Source organism: Phaethon aethereus (genome assembly GCF_964289735.1).
Source record: "Phaethon aethereus genome assembly, chromosome: 1".
NCBI lineage: Eukaryota > Metazoa > Chordata > Aves > Phaethontiformes > Phaethontidae > Phaethon > Phaethon aethereus.
Window position 1 is genome coordinate 203089877 of NC_138575.1, and position 17546 is coordinate 203107422.

The following is a 17546-nucleotide window of genomic DNA, read 5'->3' on the forward strand; positions in this document are numbered from 1 at the left end:
TTTGCAACTTGTTCTGTGAAAGTAAGGTATCCTCCATGCTTCCATGCATGTCTGTTTTGATACTTCAGTTCTAAGCTGTAGTATAAGATTCTCTAATATGCCTCTGAAAATGTGAATATATTGTGAATGTAATGTGATTATATTGTATGTATCAAGTGTGAACTTGATGATATGGTGGATATTGCTTTCAGAAAGTATTTTTGCAGGTAAGTAGACAGTTAAGTGCCTTAAATTGATTACAAATGAAAAAAATATTTGTGTTATGTTCAGCTGCTGAACTATATTTAATTTATATTTTTAATATCATTACTGCCATTAAAAAAATGAAGCTAATAGAAAGGGGAAAAGTGTTTTCATATGTTGGTTCCATGGAACTAAAGTGGTTCTTAACTCCTGTGGAACTGAATTAATTGACAGAATGTTGCAATGAGGAAGTTGCAATCAAGAGAGTTAATATATAGATATGTTTATTTTTAAACATTTTTTAGATCTGTTACAGTGGTTACCTTCTCTAAGCACCTTTGTCTTGTGAAAAATGATTTCTGAATTATATTTTAAAATACTTCAGAAGTAGAATTTTACCTTCCTTGTGAGTGTTAGTTGTTAGATCAAGGGGAAATTTTGACAGAATACCTCTGTTCCTGTTTGGTCTCAAAATGGTTGACAGCAGTGACACTTGGGGGGAAAAAAATATATCTTTTCAGTTATACCCTCAGAGGGTGCTTCATCTGTATAGCCATAGACAATGAAGGGACATGGTAGGATTTTCATTTACCTGAACAGATGATGTAAAGATGACTGAATAGAGGCATGTAATTAAAGTAGTTAGATTTTATTCCTTGTTAGTGTTTATATGCAGTTTGTTTGGGGCCAGATTTTGCCATCAGGTTTTTGGCTAGTAAATGACATTTCCCACACATTGTGAGAAAACGAGGAACTATAGTTAACTTGTGTTTTTAGTCAGTTTTATTCTGTAGATGTTGTGTATACAATATTTTACTGTATTAGAACAAATGGAAGTGGGAGAGGTGGGAAGAATCCTCAGGAAATAGTGATATTAGTGCAGTGTTTTAAATGCAGTATTAAAATTCAGAGAAGCAGCAAGTAACTACAAGAGAAAATAAAGAAGCAGGAAAGACAAATCTCAATATGGAGCAAAGTTCTGTAATCAACAGATTAGGTTCTGCTGTAGAAGTTTTACTGTCTAGTTTCGCAGAAGACATTCAGAAAAATTCCTAGGCATGTAGACAACTTCTGTACTTGTCATAGTTTTTAGTATTGAAGATGGGTGAATATTTCTGCATCCAAATCAGTGACTGAATTCTCAGTTGTCTCCATGATACAGTGTCTATGCATGAATGTCTTTCCAAAAAAACACAAAAGTTTATACTACTACCTTTTCTGGCTCAGACACTAAATATTCTTTTGTTCATCTCTTCTGAGATGGAAACAATAATCATTATTCAAATTTTTCTTACATGATTTTGAATTTTCTTTGTCTTTTCTAGTTTGAGTGATTCTAGTTCAGGGAAGTGGTTATTTTCTGCTTCTCATGACATAGGAGTGAGAAAATGTCTCCATTGTATAACAGTTCAAGTATTTTGCACTGTTCACCTAGTTTAGTTTACTTTCCACTGCAAACTTAAATTGGGGGGGTGGGGAGAGGGAATCAATCTTTGACAGTATTTTAGCAGTTTGCTGAGAGGCACTCTTTGCTGCAGGCAGTTCTCACTCTAAGGTATTAGCCATTTTCAGTTTCCTTTCTTGTGAAATAACTTCAACCAGCTCTTAACTTGCCTTCTTGCAACAGTATTTTTCTACAAGATTTTTTAGTTTTGCTTTTGCTAATTTTGAAGTAGTAGTTCAAATATTTCCAGGGTGGAACAAGCCCAGTGTATCATATGCAGGTTGAGGAGTAGCAGGAGTGCTTGGGAGTCTTTGATGTTGTGAAAAATGGTACTTTCCTTTTTCAACGTTGGTGTTTTGGTCCATGTTTTATAAAAAGAAAATATATCTTTTTGATACAGTTTTATGTTTTTATATATATACTCATATTTTATGTGATGTCACAGGTTGCTCTCTTAGAAGTGGAATTAACTAGAAAATTTTGTATTTAAAAAAATTAGAGAAAGGGACACCTGAAATCCAAGTAGAATCTGGTAAATAAGATAATGGTTCTTCTGCATTATAAAGGAAGGAAGAACATGTGGACTGCTGCCTCTTATAAACAACAGTTGTATTTGGAAAGTATGAAATACAATTTTTTCTTGGCCAAGATGCAAGAACAGCAAGTATATTAATGTACTGAGCTGTCCTTTGACTTAGATTTTGAGGAAGACTTCAAATCTTACAAGTCATGTTGAAACTAGTTTTAAGAAAAAAGATTACTTGTAGCAGTATCTTTTGAGATAATAGTAATGTAGCGATTGTCCATGCTTGAATGTTTTCAGTACTTGTAATCAGATTGTGTTAATAAGACTTTGCAGCTTCTATAGATGACAGTCTTTTTAGAGTGCTAATGTGTACAACAAGATTTACATTATAGTGTTTAGTAAAAATGTGTTGCATTTTCTGGGATCTTCTTGGTCTCCTTGATGCTCACAAATTTGAGGGGCCTCTAGATGGTCTGTGGGCTTACGTCTTTTAGATTAGCCTAGTGTCTGTCTTTTCTGTATTAAATAGTGTTTTCTGTCAGGGGATTATTAAACATTGCTGGTTAGTGAGATGTCCCCTAAATGTATTTGTAATCTGAGTAATATTAGTGCAGTTAAACTGCTTTCTTTTCCAAAACTCTCAGTGTAGACCTGACTTAAACATGGCGTAAGGATTGGTGTGTTGACAGGAAGTTAGCTTCTTCAGGTGGGGTTTTGTATCCTGCTGTAGGAGGATGACTTAAAAAACAAAGCATACTGGGAGGATTAGAGTTATTTAACACTGTACTCTCCCCCAAAAAACCCCAACAACTTGCATGTTTTGGAAAGTAGAAGCTAGTTTAACCTAAGCAAAGGAGGATGTCAAACTGTCTTCCTTCTTGTAAAGATCAGAAATGGCTGGTATTAAAATAATGGTGAATTTAAGAGAGTATGTAACTTTCTTTTTGAAAACTGTTTCTTCTCAATCTGTAAGATTGAAGTGTTGAGTGTGTGTGTGTTCTCTTTCTCACATAAAACTGCAATCCATTTCTGTCTTTTCCACTGTTAATATTTTTAGGTGGTGCACTGAGATACTATTCAATACTTAGTTAATGAAGTTGTGTAATGGAGTACTATTGTACCCAATTCTTAATTCTGTGTAAAATATTCTATGTGTTACAAGGTATATCAAGACTGACATTTTCAATATACTATGATAGCTGTCTTGCACATTAACATAAACTTAGTATTATTTTTTATTACAATAGATCTGTGTTTTTAAAACACTGTTTGAGGTAATTTTTTTAAGAATAACTTCAATTTAGAGTAGTAAATATTTTTGGCTTGTTTGAACTGTATTTGTTTTCTTTTTCTTGGAGGGGTTCAGATGCTGAGGACTACACTCAGCAAGTGAGTGCTCTCCCAAAGATGTGAAAGGGAAATGAAAGAAGGCCTCACAGAACTTGAAGACCTTTCTTGTTTGTTCCCAAACCAAAAAAACAGAGACCAAAGATCCCAGTGCATGGGGATTTTTCTCAAATACTTTGCTATACTTTTGCTGTTAATTAGTTTTAAAAGATATTCCCCTGTTTTAATAACATTGATATTTCCTTTACAGTATTATTGAAGTGATGGAAATATATAAGAAACTGGTGTAATAATAGATCTTTTTTCCATGAGGGAAACAATTTTTGTTGTCAACAGCTATAATTATCATTGTTACTACCATTAGGAATGTTTTTCCAACTTGTAGTATTTACTGGAATATATATATCTGCATATATTTCATGCAGTGTGTATTCCTGTTTTTACCGATGTGATAGGTATTTTAATGTATAGTTTTTTTTAGTGAGGCATCGCCATCAACTCTGTTCATGACTTGAGCCACCAAGGAGAAAATTGGCTGTATGCTATCTTCTGTAGCCCTATTAGAATGTTTTTCTCAAAGACCAAGTCCTGTTGACAGCTATTAAACCTAATGAAAATTCTTTTTATTAGAGTTCCTTTTTAAAAATAGGGCTGTGTAGTTTCCTGTTACATATTTTATAGCTACATTTACTTTAGCTGTTGTCTAGTTTAATCTATTTGATTGTGTAATTTTGTGTGAAGTGAGAGAGCTTAACTTATTTTAAACTCCTGGGTGGGAGCTATCAGTTGGTTCACAGAATTCTTGAGTAGTTTAAGCTGGAAGAGATCTCTGGAATCATCTAGTATGATGTCCAGCTCAGAGGAGGGATTAGCTCTAGATTTAGGTTGCAGTGCTCAGGAACACACAGAAATCTTGTGTTTTGAGAGAGAAGTGTTTTTCATTTAAAATTATTTAATATTACTGCCTGTGATGGAATAAAATGAACTATTTTGGAATATCGTAACTTTCAGATCTTACATATAAATCTTAACTGATGAATAAACCAAAGAGGGAAGGGTGACAAGAGGGCTGGGAGGGCTGGGTGGAAGAGATGTCTTCTATTAACTCCTTCCTGGCAGCTTTACTTCCAGTGAGCCTAGTCATTGGCTTGAAGTAGTGGAATATTCTGAGAAAAAAAACAACTAATGCAGAGCCAGAAGTATCCCCCGAATTCTAGTTCTAAGTGCCAAACTAATGATTTTAACTACTTGTATGATTTATGTCTTTAAAATATAGGCATCTTTCAGTAAATCACAATTTTGTGTAAGATTTAAGGGACTTAGGCCTCCTGGAGAGGCCTTTGGAAATAATTTTTCTTTACCTAGAAAGAACTTAATGAAATAAACCAGTCTGGAAGGGGGTAATGAATTCTAGTAAGAGGTGCAGAAACATCTTACCTATTTTGACAAATATAAAGTCTGCTAAAGAGTATAATGCAGTTTCCATGTTTCCATGTTAATGGAAACTGGTGACAATCAACAGCACTGTGAATTACATCTCGCTCTACACACACAACTTAGCAAAAGTGCTACTAAAGTTACTGATGCTAAGGTTTCAGGTGTTAAGTTTATGGGGTAAGTGCTCTTTTGGGTTTTTTTGAGAAGGGTTTTTCTTGATACTGTCTCTTAGCATTATTTCGGCCACTATTCCTTAGCTGAAAGGTGAGTGAATAGTCCTATGATAATTGAGAAGTGCATCTCCTGGCTACAAACAGTTGAAGAAAACTGTATGATCTGTCATCTTAGTATTTCTGTTGATACCTTGCTTTTTGCTTTTCTGAAATATTCCATGCCATATTTATTCCATACTAGAATTTTTTGACAGTTTTGTTAATGAATATTGCATCATTTGGGGACAAGATTTTTCATTTTCTTCTACAATTGCAAGGCCTGTTTCCGGGGGAAAAAAGTAGTATTGTTTTGTCAGTTAAAGCTATTTATAACTGCTTGCATTTTTATTTTCAATGTAAGGAGGGAATTGCATCTGATACATTCTCCTGTATCAATTCTTAGGAGTCTTCTCAAACCATTAGTTTCATGGTTTTGTAGGGTGGATTTAAAAATATAATAATACATTAAAAAAAAAAATCAGAAGAATCAGCTTGGCAGTTCTGTTTATACTTGGACTACTGGTATCAATGGTGATTGAGGTGTGCATGATGATTGAATGTTGTGCATGATATACCCTGAATGCTCAAGAAATCTTGTTTCTAATAATTGTAAAAAGGGGAGAATCCATACTATATTAAATGTACAATATATACGTAATTTGAAAACTGGGAGTATTCAGTATTTTTGTGTAGATCTAGTTTTTACAGTTGACATTGAAAGCAGTTGGAATTGTGAGAATCTCATTTTTAATGCTTGTATCTAGAGTAATTAGCAAGTATAAAGCTGTAATTGCCATCATAGCAGTTTTTCTAAAAGCAAATTACTCAGATAAATCAGACCTTCTTGAGGTTTTTTTGCATTATTGAGTTGTGAAGTATTTTACAAGACTCCTGCAACAGAAGTAATTTGGAAAGCTTTGAGTTGTGTAAAGATTTATCCTTTTACAATAAGAGATTATTCTTTGCTTGCTTCCCTTTTGTTTTTTGTTTGTTTTTTTAATCTTCCTAAAGCTTAAATTACACCTTACTACACATCCTTTGTCTTAATGGCTTTCTTTTCCGCCTATAATTGCCTATCATCCATTTTTCTTGTTCTCTTACAGTTTAAGTTGTTTTCCCAGGTACCGGGTGACTTCGGAGGTTCTTAATCGCCTCCCTACATATTTCTCTAATAAAAGTTTAGCCCTCCTCTCTTGCTGCTCAGTTTTAACACCCTGTTGTGGGTAGTTATGGGTGGCTTCAGGGAAGGGGCTGAAGCAGGCTGATACTCAACCGAAGAACGGGCAGCTGCATAGTGAGGAAAAGAAGCTCTGAGAAGATAACGCTGTCATTGTTATGTTCTGCAAAGGGTTTGAAGCTCTCAGGTGGGCTGGAATATCAACCAGCATTGGTTTGGCTACTCTGTTTTAACTGCCTGTTGGTATGCCTTTCTCTGTTGTATTTTGGGCAAAACCCATGGAACAGTTGATCTAACTTACCTGCAATAACTTGTTTATGCTCACATAGTAAATAGCTGTCTAGGACATGATGTGTGTGGGATAGGACTGAATTCTTGTTATCATCTGGACTTCTGCAAATACAAGTTTTGGCAAATTATCTAAATACATGTTTTTATAGTTAATATGTCAAGCATTTAGTTACATTAATGATATATGCTGTCAGTTAACATTTGAAATTGTGTATTTTTTCTATTTGTCTTAAATTTGCTAAATCTGCGTTAACTGTACAGAAGAATTTCCTCATGCTGAAAAAACCATAGTTGTGAACATGCAGCAGTAGGAATAATAATTCTTGTAGGCCTGTTGGTAGTTTAACAGGCAGCAGAGATCAAAAGGCACATTTATGGATCAACACCAACATTAAAGCTACAAAACAGCAAATAATTACTTCATGTTTTTTATTACAAAGGTTAGACTAGATGGAAAAAAGTAAAACTTACAGATTCTACTCTGTTGTACTTACTGTTAACTGAAGACTGGTAGCATTTCAAGCTGAGAAAAAACAGTGGTTTATTGCTAGGAGGAAGTGTAGTGTGCTTTTAAAAAGAAATGTATGTTATAGCTTGCTAGTGCTTCTATCCTTTGCGAAGAAAACAAGTCAATTTCTAGTAACTAGACAGCTTTATAGTGCTGTACTTAATATCCGTATCTAGCTGGTATTGTACTTGGCCCTGGCACATTTTACATTAAGAAAACCAGCCACTAACTTGCAGTTGAACCTGAGATGCATCAAGTAAGTTACGTGCAGTAATTCAAAATCTGGTACTTTACCCTGTAGCTGAAGAGTATCTCACAGCTTTTCCCTTGTGGCATGTCCTGTTTTCACATATGCACATATGCATGCATGTGTGCATGCACAGTCTGATTGATATAAATTGATGGCCATGATGGTTTTTCTACCATGTTGGGCTGGGGATTGACCTTAGGGACGATATATCACTTTTACTTCTGCTGCTTCTTGTCAGGGCTGAGGTGTAAAAGCAGACTCAAGACATCAACAAGGTTGTGTGCCGATTTTGTGACTATCCATTGGTATTAATTTGTGGGTGTGATTGATTCTAATAGAGCTGCTGATTCTACTTAATGTCAGTTGACATTACTGTGAAAGGTCTGACAAAGTAGTTGCATGTTCTGTTACAAAGGTTTAATGTGGGTTCTAGGGTCAGAAAGAGAGGTCCTTCTTAGTGTTCATCAACAGCCTTTCATAGATGGACCTTAAAACTGCCTGTTTCTTGCCTTTTCCTTTCCCCACTAAGCAGTGTTCTTTCAAAAATAGTGTGTAATCTTAAGTTCTTTTTCTAGGTTAATATGAATCACTAGAAACAAAGTTACTGACCTGAGAGCCTTTTGTCATGCATCTTATGACAGTTTCCCACACCAGGGTACTTCTGTAAAACTATTGACTCTGTTCTGTCAGATATTGGTGTCTGCTACTTAAGTGAAGATAGAAGACTCATGTTTGGCATCCTGAACATGATTGAACAAAAAGGAGTTTTGTGAAACTGTAAAAATACTATGAATGTGTTTTGATTTGATTCGTATTTCAGTTTAAAGGTTTCTTTTAGCAAGACTGATTCAATTGCCTAGTATATGGAATTGTTTTCAAAATGCATCTGAACTTACACTCTTAAATCGTAAGTGGAATGATTTTCAGAATCAGGTAAATTTTTTGTGTATGCTTATTCTCGGCACACGTGTTCACTCAAGAGTGGAATATGCATTAAACATTCTCGATGAAAATTTATGAGAAAAAATTGTTGGTATAAGTTTTACTAGTTTTCATTTTGAACTGTGAATTTGTTTCTATTTCATCCCTTTGATGTAAGCAGTAATACTAAAATACCTTGGAATTATCTGTGATAGGTGTACTTTGTTTTCCCCCAAGTGATGACTTTTGCCACTCTGGGTACTATCTTTTGAGTATTGTTTCGCAGCAGGCCGTGGTTCATGATCAGTAATGTCAGAACTGCTGACTGGATGACTTGAGCATCAATTGAATCTGGATCAATTTGGTGTGTTATTTGTCTATTTAATATAAATGCATGTTACATAGTTTATGTTGATACTGCATTTTTATTCTGATTTCAAAAGGATAGTCAGTATCTGAACTTGCATAGCAATAGCATGATATAATTTATCAAAAAATGTACCACCACCAAGTTAAGTCAAAGCTATTTGAACAAAGATGAACCGGCAGACTGAGTTGATGTACCATAATATAAGACATCAGAGTTTTGTTTCCAATTAACACAAGCATGTTTGAGTCATGAAGCCAGATTGACTGTGGTATTGAACCACGGCCTTTAGGCAATACAGTAATAAGACCTCTTTATTTACAGTTAAATGTAAATATACTGCTTACTAATGAAAAACAACATGTGAAGATGATTCATTTGCAGTTGATCAGATAACTATTTGGGAACTTTAGTCTGCTGCATCTGATAAATTAAACTTGTGATATCTAACCTTTATTTAGCATTATGTGAAAATGTATGGCATTGCTATATTGAACTTACTCCATTTGATTTTTTTAAAAATGGGAGAGTATAGTTAACTTTATTCCTTGTACATTTTTTAAATCAGTGGAAACTTTTGAAACTTGAACATTTTTATTTTCATGGAGTAAATGGGAATGTTTTAAGTTCTAAGAATGATAGGTTGACCATGAAAACTATGTTTACTTTCAGAGAGAACAGGAAATGAGAATGGGTGATATGGGTCCTCGTGGAGCAATAAACATGGGAGGTAGGGATCTGAAGGAAAAAGGCTTCTGTAATGTAAAATTTCTTTTTCTTTGGGACTGTACATGTTACTCAAGCACTATTAATTAGTGACGACTACTCGTAAAAAGGAGTAAACAGTAGTAGGAAATAAAAGGGGGAATGTGATGCTCTAAAAATTATCTGATACAAAAGAGGAATTTTCTGTTCAGAAAGTATTTTGCGTTCTTTTGGAGGGACTAAGTAGTCACAGAAATTGGGACTGTAATTGCATACAGTGGAGTGATGTAGAGCTTAAAATTGGTAAGTTCTTCTTGACATACCTGACAAAAGATTAATGAATAATGTGGTTGGTGTTCTACTAATTTATTGCAAATCTGTATTTGCAGATATTCTCAGTTCACTTTTGTGCCTTAAAGTATCACCACTGCTAAATACTGTTACTGTGAAGTCTGGAAAAGTACATTTTTAATAATTGGTGCTTGCTCCATATATGCAGACTGAAACAGTTTAGAATCCTACTTAACCAGAAATAAGACTGAAACTTAGAATGTTACTTAAAAAAAAAAAATACCCTCTTACTAAACTGTATTAACTGTCAATATCTGTGTCTTGGAAGCTTCCTGATACTCATTTAAAAAAAATAAGATGATGATTTACAAAAAGTTAATACTATTTTTACATATTTTAAATTTGAAAGTACATATAAAACTTAGTAAACATTGTCAGTTGATCTTTTAGTAATGTGAATTTGTAGACTAACGAATCTGCTGAGTCCAGATTTTAAAATACATTATTTACCATTTCCTTGCATTGAGAAGGAAAATGGTTTATAGCTGCAAAATAGAAATAGGCTTTTTCTTTCAGGGAAGATGAAGAGCTTTAAAAAATAATTTTAAAGGAAGACATTGTGAAGTTATTTACAAATAATGAGCTGAAGCGTAAATTGTGACTAATTATTTTATAGTTGTACTTTTGCATATTATTGTAGTGTACTTGAAAATGTTACTTAATTAGGAGACTTTGTAAATATTGATACTGTGGAAACTACTAATGCCAGTTGTCCAAATCCACAAGGTACACTTTTTACGTACAGATTTTAAATGTGTGTTTATAGCAATCTGTTCACAGCCCTTTTCTTGTCAGGTTTTAATGCTTAACAATGATGTTCATCGTAAGTCTTGCTCTGTGAGCTTTGTGCTCTGACTTTTGATTTTAAACTTGATGCAGATGCTTTCAGAACTAAATGTTTAGTTCCAAAAGAGGTTACAGGAACAGTGAACTACTATTTTAAAAAGGGAAAAATATCCATTGTGAATAGGTAAAGATAGTGCTTGTTTCCACAGTATCTGGATTTTAGGTTGTCTCACTGTAGAGATTTTTTTTTTTTTTTCCCCAGCCCATTAACAACCCTACCACTACAACAAAAAAAACCCTGATCCCAAAAACCTGTAGTAGACCTTTAAATATTAGACCTTTAATTGTTGTTCTTAGCATTTTTTCTCAACATTTCTGTTGGAACTGTAACTTTATTTTTAACTGGCCTTTATCTGTGCCATTTGTGACTTTTCATCATGTGGGATAAGTTGGGAGCTGGTATATCGTCAGTGAGGGAAATAGCAGCATGATACCATTATTAGAAAGCAAGGTATCTTTGTGGTGGATTGAATTAGTGTTGGGCTGACTTGTGCAGGACCACTCACTTTTACATTTTCTTCTACAGCAAACAAGTTCTGAGGAGATCTGTATGCCTCACCGTAGCACTTAACTGGATCTGTAATGCTAGGTGCAGCTGATAAACTTCAAATATGGGGGGGGGGGAGTGTTTTAAAAAGAAAAGCTTTTTTGGGAACCATCTCTGCATTGATGAGGATTATTGACTGTGGCTTGTTGCCAGCTGTGCCAGAGTTTGGCATGTGCAGTTCAGACACTTAAGAGTGTACTTTTTCAGCCCTCCAGATTGCAGAAGATGACTTTTTTTAGTGTCTGCATTGTGGCATGAACATGGATGACTGCTTTCCATTGTTGCTGAACCTGGTCCAGTGTATTAACTGCTAACATCAGTGTCCCACCAAAAAGAATGGACAATCAATGGTTAGCTCTTAGGGTCTGCTTCAGAGCTAGGAGGACCTCTGAGCTATAGCTAAAATGCCACAGTGGCCTCATGCAGGGCCCCACTCTCTCCTTGCATAACACTCCTCAGTTGTCCTCCTGTCAGAGCTGACTCGGCCTGAAATGGCTTAATAATATAGAGGTTTGATAGTGTAGGTCACTGTATGTCACCCTGGAAGCAGTATGGGTGCATTTATATGATACAGAGATTAAGAACTTTGTTGCAGTTGAAGGATAAGCGGATGCTACCTGAGTGTGGCCAGCTGGCTAAGTTTAATTAAGTGGGTAAGCAAACCAATAACAGATAATTGAGCATTGACTGCTTTTAATTTATGGCACTAGTACCAGCACTAAACACTGCTGTCATGATAGTCCTGCGGAGTACTTCTAGCCTCAAGATAAAGATTTCTCCTTACATTGGCGGTTTCCTTCCGTGTTCAGTCACTGAATGGATGACACTGAAAAACAGTTTTAGGGCATATTCAACTGTAATTCTCTTTAATTGTAGCACAGTCTTCTACCTTCTATATGAACTGATCATGCTTGTGGGTAGGTAAGAAGCATCCGACTTCTGCATACCTTTGTTTTGCCTCAGTGTCATAAGGAGAGGTCTCGGGAGTTTCTCATTACTAAGCTCAAATGAGTTCTGCTTTTCAAAATTACAGGATTTTTCTCTTATCACTTCTAATGAACTTGTGTAACACATTACATGTGCTACTGTGTTGCATGGGTTGTTTTTGCTTAAGCAGCTTGGCATAATGTATATGATCAAGCCCAGGTCTGCAATTTTAGCAGCAATATCTTGGATGCAGTGCTTTCACTGACTGCTGTGATATGTATAATCAGGATAGGTAATAATGGTGCAAGTTTGCATACCTGCAGGTAGTCACAGTACTGTATCTGTGCTAAATGGTCTGCTTACAGTGATGTGCATTTATATATTCATTACTAAAGAAGTTACAGTTGTGATGACAGGTGAGAGGTTGATTTTTGAAATAAGTTTATTAGTCTAGCAACACGTCAGATTTCTTGATATTCTTGTATGTTGTCATGACTTAAAACATAGGCTAGATTCCAAAGGCGTGTCTTCCATTATCAAATTTTGGATGCACACTTTTGGCTGAAAAGGGTGGATTATCATTGTGGGTGGAAAAACACTTGCATCACCGCCAGTCTTAAAGTCGGTATTTCATAGTAGCAGACATAAATGATATATATAATCACACTTTTTTCTTTCTTATAACAACATGTGAAAATGTTATGAAGGCAATTTTACCTACCTGTTGAGTATGTTAGTGAGTAGTGGCAGAGTGGTGTTTCTTAGCTCAATATTATAGCTAAATGATCTCCTCAAAAGATGTCTTTAAGCTTTTCTTCTGGCTCTTGCTGTGAATCAGAATTCTGGAGGTGACTGTTCTGTCACTTTCAATTCTAACAAAACTTCCCTTAGTTTTCTGGTACTTTTACTATAACAAATGTAAATGCAAGATTTATTTATGCCGTATTACAAATAATTTATTGTAAAGCTGGATAGCACCTTTGGTGTTGCTTTTAGATGTTAGGCTAATTCACTGTTAACACTATATACAGTTAACATAGTATTGGTAGAACAGTTCTTAAGAGCAAATGTGTATTTAGTATGTTATGATCCCTAAAGAGGCAAGTTGCCTTATAGCTGTCAATTACTGCAAAATCACTTGAGGTTTTTGCTAATTTGTGATGTGTATACTGCTTTTATCTGCTGTATGAACACTTCAATTCCTGCACAGAAACTATACAGCTATATTTAGCTGTAAAGTTTAGGATTTTCAAATACATGAGGGAGATGATGTAATGCAAAATAATAGGGATTAAAGAAAATCTGTTTAAAAGCAGATGATTGAGATAAATGTACAGTCTCAAAGAATAATTTTTTTATTTTAGTATTGGAAGTCTTGTACATTTGGCTTTTAAAATATTGTAAATTGTTTGTTTATTCTTGTAAAATTCAGATAGGACAGCTCTAAGTATAGATTGTTTTGCATAGATGCGTTTAGCCCAGCACCTGCTGGTAACCAAGGCCCTCCTCCAATGATGGGTATGAATATGAACAACAGAGGAACTTTACCTGGCCCTGCAATGGGTCCTGGTCCTTCCATGGGACCAGAAGGAGCTGCAAATATGGGAACACCAATGATGCCAGATAATGGAACAGTGGTAACGTATCACAAATTTAATTACTTTGAATAGCTGTCATGTCTCATGGCCCATTTTTGTTACCAAAGATATTTTCACACTGGGTAAGAACATGTTACATGTTTTGAATCTGTTAAAAGTAATTGATAAAGCTTATTCATGCAAATTTATTTGCAAGAGAGAAGGGAAATTTTTATTTGATATTACTATGAAAATCTTACTTCCCTTGGGAATGGGGCGAGTTCTTTGGTCAGTAACCTGACTTTAAATTGCAGTTAGCATATACAGCACTTTTAGTAAAACTTTGCATGTATGACCTGTCGTGAAAAACTCACTGATAGAAAGAAATAATTTCTGTGAAATGAAGGAGGAACACCATACCAGAGTAATCTGTAAATTTAAGCATTTGCTGTTTTTTCTTTTGTGAAACTAAATTCTCTGTATTAGCTTGTTGGGGTTTTTGATGAACAATTAAATGTTGGAATCTATGTAGTGTGAAGGTATCTTTGTGTAAACTATTTAATTTTTTTAAAGTGACTTTAGTGTTTTTTGTATTTGCTTTCTAACGGTGTTGAAAGCATGAGATTATGACAGTAATTATGCCACTTAAAAATCAAGTATGCCAACAGCTGTTAGGGATAACTGTCATATCAACCCAGGGAAAATAATATTGCCCAGTTGCAGGAGTGGTAGGGAACATCTTGTATACATCTGAAATTTTTTATCAAGAGCAGGTATGCTACTGGGATGCAGTTAAAGCACTAGCCATTTTTGTTCTTTTCTCATAGCCAGTAACTTTTCCTAGCTGTAATGTCTTATGTAGAGAAACAACTATATAATTTTTAATCTAATTTTTACATATTTTCCAGTATTATGCTGTACATGATGTTCTAGTGGTGGTGTGATATAGAGGAGTATATAGTACAAACAGTGATTCCATTATAGTTTTATTGGAACACAGAATCATTTTGTAGCTGTATTTATTTTTTTTATATGCCTTCTCAGCAGTATCTGTCTGCGATTGAGCAATCTGTATTTGAAGTTTGGACATAATATGAAGTTTGGACAAAATCCTTTGCTTCTTAGAGGAAAATGAGATTTTGATTGAGCACAAAATGAGTCTGGTCTTACCAGTTAAAGGAGAGGATCTCACCTGACTTGAGAGGAGCCAGCTCATTTTATCAGTTGTATCATTTCTCACAAAGTGAAGGGATGTGTTTCACAAAATACTGTTTTCAGAGATGCTTTTGCTGGAGACCAGTGTGTTACTGGTCACATCTGGAACATTCTCTTGTGATTATATGGACACTGAAAAAAGAGGTATAAGGAAAAGAACATAATATAAATCACGGTATCTATCTCAAACTGTTGTTTTTCTACAAAAAGTCATTCCAGGTATGGAAATGTAGGGAATATACTGACACTTCAAATGCATGTTTTAAAACAAAAAATTTTTTACTTCCATTTTTCCATTTTCTTCTGCATGCTACTGAAGGACAAATTAGATGCTCTTCCCCCCCCCCCCCCAAATTTGGACTTCCAAGGTTTTTAACTTGGAGGACAGGCCCCTACAGAAAGGCATAGCCTTACTGATTTTTGCTGCTGTTGGAAAGACACTCAAAGATCCTTCGAGGGCTGTCTACTAAAACAGTAAGACTTAATTTCAGTTTCCACTGAGAGAGATGGAGAATGTGCTTTTTAGACCATAGAAATGCAGTTTCCATTTTTTAAATTGGATGCTTTTCTGAAATCTTTTAGGGGAAGGTTAGAGCAATCTTCTTTTTGTTCAGTGCAGTCTTTTGAAACATAGATTTATCTTTGAACAACATTTTAAAAACAGGGGTTTTTTTTTTCTCCCCCCTTTACACAATACTTTATTTGGTGTAGTTAATTCCTGCAGTTTCCTCGTTAGCTAGAGAAAGGGGCCATTGTTGGAAAGAGGACTTGACTTCTTGTCCAGAAGTCAAATGGTAAAAATTATCAGGAGTATGTGATGAGCTATTTGTTGAAATTCATATCCATTGCTAACAAGCTGGCATGAGTTAAAGATAATTTTAAAACATTTCTTAACCAGTGCTGCAGATTTTAAGGTACTTTGAGGCAGTAGTAGATCTTGATGCAGCTGTTGAAGTAACTTGTCCTTATTCAATGTCAAATTTTAAACAATGCACATACATATAACTGTGATCTAAGTTGCATAATTTTTTTCATATATGAATATAATGCTGTTTTAAAATAATATACATATGAATTAGCAGTAGAACTATTGAGCTCTACTACTGTTACTGGAGTTAGACTTTCAGAGAATTCTTCTCTTATTCAGGGATATAAAGTGCTAGTCTTGTATGTTCTTGCTGAACTTTGAATACCTGGGCAGTTAATGTAGATCTCTGTACAGAAGGAATTTCTTCTGAAAGCATAACTGTCCTCAGCAGTGAATTATGAGTTATTTTGAGGTCTGATTGTACCATATATCTATGCTTTTAATGGTTTATGTTATGTTGAGTTAATGTTTTAAATTTCATCATGTGGGATTCTATTTTTATCCACTTGAATAAATACTGAACTCTAAGTGCTCAGATGCATGTTTTCTGTTTTAGGTCTTAATTGCTATAGCCCAATAAATCTGTGTAAGCACATATACCTTTATTAATATTAAGCACAGAAATAAGGAAAATAAATGTGGAACATGAAATGAATTTTCATCTTATATTGATATTTCAGATTAAGCTGTAGATATGTAACAAGTTTTTTAAAAGCTAGGAATAGTCCCGTTATGCATTTTATCACTAGTTGTGTCAGTTTATTTGGACTGGATTTTAAGTCTAACTAAAGATTCCTGAAGTGCTGTACAAAAGGCTGACTCCAAGTAGTATGGACTGAAATACTTTTTATCCACAGTTATGTGGGTATATAAGTCTTCAGATTATATCGTTACTGAAAGAATAAACCTGCAGTCTCTAGAAATACAAAAGCTGATATTTTTTTCTTTTTTTTGCTAGTTTGACAATGTTCCTGTGTCTTAATGTATTTAAGGGAGAAGCCTTGTAGTTGGTATATAAGGCAAAATAGGGCTCAGATATAAAATTATTGTTTGCTGTCTCTTCTGGTATGTAGAGAATATGTATTGCTTCAGATGTGCTTGAAAGGATGAAGTTACATTTCGTACCAGAGTTGGTCTTAATACTTAAGTTTTTAATTTTTAATTTATTTTACAAAGTTGGAGCATAACATTAGCACTTTAATTTCCAGCTCTTTTTCCATAGTAACTAATTGAATTGCTCCTTTCTTCCCTCTATGTGTGATCCTGATTCTGCTGGACTATCTGCTGAACTTCATGACAACATCACTTGTGGTTTTTGTTGTAACTCACATTTGGCATGTTCCAAATGGACTTGCATTAGCATAATGAGAGATTCCCTCAAGGAGGTCCATCACAGATGGGTTCACCTCTGGTTAGTAGAACGGGCTCTGAAACTCCTCAGCCGCCAATGAGTGGTGTAGGTGCCGTGAGTGGTGGACCTGGTGGCTTTGGTAGAGGAAACCCAGGGGGCAACTTTGAAGGACCTAACAAGCGTCGCAGATACTAAAACTTACTTCATTCCTTATTGTTTAGAAATTCCAGTAAAAAAAATACGGCAATATGCCTTTATAATTTTAGCTGTTATCTGGAAACGGTTTTATTGTTACTGTAGTCTTTAAAACAGTTTCTTTTGTAAACCTTTTTTTGTATTCAGTCATAGGCTTTGTAGTATAGAGCAGAAATGATGCAGATCATTATGTAAGGCAATGTGTTTGTGACTCTAGCAAAATACAATGTGTGACTATGCTGTAAAACATGCCGTTATCTGATTACAATAAAATACAAAAATCACTTGAAAGGATTTTGGG

General features: G+C 34.9%; 1 protein-coding gene across 1 annotated transcript in view; it reads left to right on the forward strand.

Moving 5' to 3' along the window:
• Positions 1-17245, forward strand: part of PSPC1 (paraspeckle component 1) — a gene marked incomplete at both ends in the record, with an annotated part of 39719 nt that extends 22474 nt beyond the window's left edge. The window contains 3 exons of the mRNA XM_082002844.1: positions 9336-9393; positions 13507-13676; positions 17060-17245. Of these exons, the coding sequence (XP_081858970.1) occupies positions 9336-9393; positions 13507-13676; positions 17060-17245 (414 nt within the window). The remainder of the gene's footprint in view (positions 1-9335; positions 9394-13506; positions 13677-17059) is intronic.
• Positions 17246-17546: the final 301 nt, after the last annotated feature.